The sequence below is a fragment of the Cyphomyrmex costatus genome, unplaced genomic scaffold, assembly GCF_001594065.2.
Source record: "Cyphomyrmex costatus isolate MS0001 unplaced genomic scaffold, Ccosl1.0 scaffold474, whole genome shotgun sequence".
NCBI classification, from domain to species: Eukaryota; Metazoa; Arthropoda; class Insecta; order Hymenoptera; family Formicidae; genus Cyphomyrmex; species Cyphomyrmex costatus.
The window spans coordinates 386,845-392,639 of record NW_017279009.1 but is presented as its reverse complement, the minus strand read 5'-3'; the positions used below and the strand labels follow the sequence as shown (position 1 = coordinate 392,639).

At 45.2% G+C, this 5,795-nt stretch overlaps 1 protein-coding gene across 1 annotated transcript in view; it reads left to right on the top strand.

The window, feature by feature from the left end:
* The first annotated feature begins 892 nt into the window (after positions 1 to 892).
* Positions 893 to 5,795, top strand: part of Tet (tet methylcytosine dioxygenase-like) — a 46,788-nt gene continuing 41,885 nt past the window's right edge. Inside the window, exon 1 of the mRNA XM_018544918.1 lies at positions 893 to 2,005. Coding sequence (XP_018400420.1) covers positions 893 to 2,005 — 1,113 coding nt within the window. The remainder of the gene's footprint in view (positions 2,006 to 5,795) is intronic.

Below are 5,795 nucleotides of genomic sequence, written 5' to 3'. Positions count from 1 at the left end.
ACGCAGTCAAGTGCATACTTACAGCATTTAAATTAAACCAGGAGCAAGAAAGAAAGAGCGACAGAGTAACACATTGCGAGAGCAAGACCGTAAACCAAAGAATCTACCATTTTTTTTCTATTAATCATTCATCGAATAACAATAATCAATCTCTCGTCAAGTGAAATAATAGTGAGACACACACACACACACACACACACACCGATTCCTTTGTCAGAGCCAGATTAATTAAGCGAGACGGCATACAGTTTTGTAGAGGTTTACAGAAATAGAGCCGTAAAATATAAGTGCATTTTTTAAACTGGACGTGTCACGTGACAGATTTTCGCCAAGCGAAAGGAAGAAGAAGCAGACAAAGGGAGGAATCAATCGGATTCGCTTAAACACTCCCAGAGTAACCGATCTACTTCAGTTCGTAGCCTAAACCTGTTGAGTACAAAACGATACAGAGTTAAAGATATAGATAGACAGAGAGAAACGAAGAGAAAGAGAGAAGAAGAACGAGAGAGGACAAGCGTAATATTGAAGAGTAGACCATTACCTGGAAAATTACGTGCGACCGAAACACACGAACTATTTTCTGAGAGACAAGTGTAACCACTTCCGGGATCTACTTTGAGATAAGGATGTCATCGAGGAAATTGAACCTCTGGGATCCGATTCAATAAATTAATGAGAATCAGAGTACGATCAGAGTCGATCGAGAAAGGCATCAATGTCGCGCAAAAAAATTTCATTGATTATCCGCTCGAAAACTACTAGATAATCTCAAGCCTTCGGAGAACAAGCATCCAGCGCGATTCTCGGGAGATTCCAGGAAGAGGATCACCACCAAGTGCGAAACTCGCCAACCGGGTGGAGGAGTCGAAGTCGCGATGGTGTGGCGAGGAAGATGAGCGCCGAGGTGACGAAGGAGGTCGTCGCCACCGAGAGGGTCCCGACGAGCCCTCCGGCGGCGGTTGCGACCTCACCAGGCACGGTCGGCTCCGGCGACCTGACGGCGCGGCATCTGCCGCCCTTCAGCAGTTTCGCCGGCGGCGAGCACGTGATGGACACCTCGTCGCTGACCGCGGCGCTTCACTCTCAAGATACAAACCTGCTAGGTTGGGACTATTACGAAGGCCTGACTGGCCGGCTGATCGACGTGGTCCCGACGAGCAATTACAGACCCTGGGAGTCCAAAAGTGGCGGTCCGGATGCGGTACTGCCTAGCTTCGCGAGTCAGTTCACCGCTCCGAGCGAATCTGAACCTCAGTTAACGGCATTGACGCCACTATCACCAGCGTCCATCTCACACTCGCCGCCGGTTACATCAGCCGTGGGCCTGCCGAGTTTCCACACACTTGGGGCACCGCTTCCGACATCGCATCCGCATCGTGGATCAGTCGGTTATCCTCTGGTACCGGCGCCAGTGGCAGCTCGGGACGTCCCGTCTTTACAGCAGCAGATGATTGACGAGCGTCACATACAGCTCTTGGGCTCCAACCCGCTGCCACCTTTCCCCCAGCCAACCATTGGAGGTCACCCTCATCATACAGTACTGACGGTAGTGAAGCCCGATTACGCGCAATTGCACCACGCGAATTTTCAAAATCCCATTTCAACCGTGCTGGACTCCTCGCCGACTTCACGGCCGATTGGTATTGACGGGCGTAAAAAGGAGCGCAGAAAAATCCGTGCTGGATCCATGGAATCAGAAGATGGCGGGGGTGGGGGCGGCGGCGGTGGAGGCGCTGTTGGTACCGGCAATGTAGAAAGTTCAGGTCAGGTAGCCGCCGTCTCATCCACCGCTAATCGCGGCGTGCATCATCTCGGCGGGGGTATAACCGACGGCGACGGTGATGGTGGCCTTGGCGACAAGCCGGCGAAGAAAAAGCGGAAGAGATGCGGAGAGTGCATAGGATGCCAACGCAAGGACAATTGTGGGGATTGCGCGCCATGTAGAAACGACAAAAGTCATCAGATCTGTAAAATGAGGAGATGCGAGAAGCTCACGGAGAAGAAGGTAAGTGAACCATTCATTCACACGAATCACATTATTGACATCGTGTGACATTTATTTTCATCTTTTTTTACACATTATTTGCTGCGTAAGAGTAAAATGTGTATTTTTGTTGACTATGATTTGCGTTAATTATTCCATTACGCTCAACATGGAATTTTAATTATTCTCTCAGTAATAGGAATTTTCGAAAAATTACAGTTTTTATTTTATTTTATTTTATTTTGTTTTATATAAAAATCTGAAAAAATTCTGGTATACCTGTCAAAGTTTTAACAAATTTTCATCATTATTCAAGTCGGAGTGTATTTTATTTATTTTTTACACAGATTTAAATTTATACCAGAATTCATAATCGCAAAATATCGTTAGTGTCTTTAAAGATCCGTGTTGCTGGCCGAGGGTTAAATGTAAGAATATTCAACTTGGAAAAAATTGCACAAGTATTAAAATACGCAAAGTAGACACGCAAACTCGGTTCTTCGATAATTGGTTCTGCGAAATCTGCTACGATAGACACGCGCGATGTAGTCGTAAGAAGGTATAAATGCACAGACAAAACGCCGTTATAGAGAACGATATATATATATACGTATATATAGTTTGAACTTGGCCTCGATGCCTGAATGCGCCGTGAATCCCTGAGGGAAATACAGAAATACAGATAACCGAGGTGGTTTATTATTGTAGCGACACTGAATAGGGGGTTGGCGAGTTGACTGGCTGACTGTTCAGCTGCTACCGTACAACTAGGGATGGCGTGAAACTACCTATAATTCTGCGTTTGATCAGAGCCGAGTTAGAATTGTCATATCGATAGGTATGATGTTAGAGAGAAAGTCTAAATCAATATCTCGTGTCGTTTCTTGATTCGAATACGGTAGAACTTTTAAAATACCAAAATAATTACGAATAAAAAGTAATTCTTTACAGTTAATCACGTATACTGAAAAATCGCCGCGAATTGATTGAATTTTCGCAACAAAGTTATTCGCATCTTTTAAGAGAGCCTTATTAACGTTATATATTCTTAATATTAATATTCTTAAAAGGTTAGCGCAAAAATGATTAAATTCCTTATATTTAATACGCAATATTACGTGTGTTTGGGGGCGGGAGGGATACTATTTTAATTCTATTCATAATTGCGTTTCAAGATTGAAAAAGATTTCGACGCGTGGAATCAGATTCACACAAAAATATTTAAGCATTAAGATTCGCTTTGATCGAAAATAGGATTTCTGTTCCATAATTATATGATGTATTATATATATATATATATATATATATATATATATCATCGCGATGATTGTACCAGGAGCGCTTGAGAAAATGAAGCGCGCAGCAACAACGACTCGTAAAGCGGCCTCGCTTATCGTAGGGCAAGTTCAAGGCTCACCGCGGGTCATAATAATCGCGTATCGAACTTCGTTTCTCGTTCAGAAACAGGCGTGTTGTTTGCCGGCGACACGCGCGCCGAACCGCACGTCTCGCCCCGACGACGCCCGTCAATACAAGTCCGTCGATAACATTCCGCTATTTATCAATTAGTATTTCGATTTATTTGATCGGAACACTTTACAGCTTCCCGATAGCGTGCTCTAATCTAATCAGCATTTAAAGGACCAGGTATTTACGAGTTCTTTATTTCCTGATCGACAACGCGGTACGATAAAAGTGAGATTCTGGACGTTTTCTGGGAGTTGAAAAAATTTCGGATCTTCGAGTCTCTCTCTCTCTCTCTCTAAGTTAATTCCAGAAGCTCGATCTTTCTCTTATCTGCCAACGCGTCAGATATCCGACGACTATTTCTAGCGACGCCGCAGAAGAGAAGATTAAGTCATGCATGGCCCAAAAGAAAAGGATAATAGATTGGTAAGAGTCGAAGACCGCCGCTGCGTAGAGGCGTGCGCCGTCACAACAACCCCCTACAACTTAACACCCTCTTTATCCCAAGGGAAGGAACGGCCATCCCTGCTCTGTCTTTCCTTTCGCCAGCGAGAAAGAACTCTGCCCTCAGTGAGTTCATCGCACACCTGCTGTCGAGAGACCGTATCCACCCTTCCCCTTGACTGCCGCTTTGATTTTTATCGCCTTCCTCCTTGTTTTGACCCGATTTCTCATAAACACGATGGATCATTGACCCATCGCATCTTCGGAGTATCTTCGCACCGCTCTTACTCGCTTGTCTCGGAGAGAGCGGATAAGAACGTAAGAAAGCAAGTTTTTTTTTTTCATTCGCGCTTCATGCATATAGTAATGTAGCATCTCATTGAATATGACGTGCTCTTAAATTTTATGGATTATATGTATAGAGTAAAATGGTATCATTTCGAATCAGATACGATTCTTAACAAGATAAAATTTGAATTCAATTTTTAGGGTTCACGTCTAGTAACCTTCTTATTATATGGTTGGTGGATACTGAAGAATACGAAATAGGAAAAAATCAACTTTGAAAATTTTATTCAAATTTTATTTCGTTCAGAATTGTTCGAAATCGCACCTTAGCCGTATCATTGCTCGCTGCTCCACGACTTGACTCGATAATTTTTTGTAAAAACAATCGGAGATAAATATACATACTCTAACGGCTGCGAATTGTCTTTCGCGAAGGACGAAAATAAATGCGAACGCGCGGTGGCGACGGTGAAGTGGCGTCTCGGTTCCGGTTTCTCGATAAATCGAAACAACGGAAGCCCGTCAAAGCCAACGAGAAGGCGGACGGGATAACGGGCGGGTGATGAGGGGGGCGGAAAGAGAAAGGGGATCTGTTTCGTGAGCGGATGAGAGGGTTCGGTTACTTTCCGGTTTCTCGATAAATCGAAACAACGGAAGCCCGTCAAAGCCAACGAGAAGGCGGACGGGAGAACGGGCGGGTGATGAGGGGGGCGGAAAGAGAAAGGGGATCTGTTTCGTGAGCGGACGAGAGGGTTCGGTTACGTTAACTTGCAGCGCGAAACTCGGCTCGTCTCGACGAGGCGGCGAGTCCCGCGGAGAGTGCATTACCAATGCTTTTTGCGTTATTCGCTTAAAGCGATAACCGCACGATAACCGGATACAATTCTCGGCTGCTCAGGGTTATCTGACGGCAGGCCAATCAACCCGTTCGCTCCTCGTCATGGCAAAATAATGCGACGGGCTCGTGCCGTCCGCGGCGCACGAGCATTAAAGAAGATCAAATGCTGCGCTGTCAGTGCTTCGTCTTTTTCTCATATTTTCGGACTCTGTCGAAAATTAGATTTGTTCCTCGTAATCTCTCTCTCTCTATAATTCGGGTCATTTATTTTACAAATTTAATCATAATCGATGATGAAATCTTCATTTAATTAACGATATAATTTCTTGAATATCTCTTCCTCTCCTATTTCTTTCTTTCTTTGTCTCGGTACACGGGTTTTATTTCCTTAAAAAAAAATCCTTTCCAGTTTGGTAAATTATTCGCGTTATCTTCGATGCGGGTATTCATGGCACGATCGAGTTCGTCGACTTGACGATAACGCTCTTGGAACAGAAGGACGAAAGCGAGGCGGAGTTATCGCAGCGAGGTATAAAAAGCGAGCGTTTTTCGCTCGCGAATTTAAATGAACGAAAAAAGCGTGCCGCTTCCGAATCGGCCCGAGAAAATCGACTTGGTCGCGGGATTCGTGTGGGCGGGGTGGAGGCGGAGGGAGGGAAAACGTAGAATGGAGCGCGACGGGGTGTGAGGGAGGACCTTGAAGCTACGCAGTTCCCGCTAACGGCAGGAGAGTGTGTTTCTCGAGTCGATATATCGATTTCCGCCCCCCCCCCC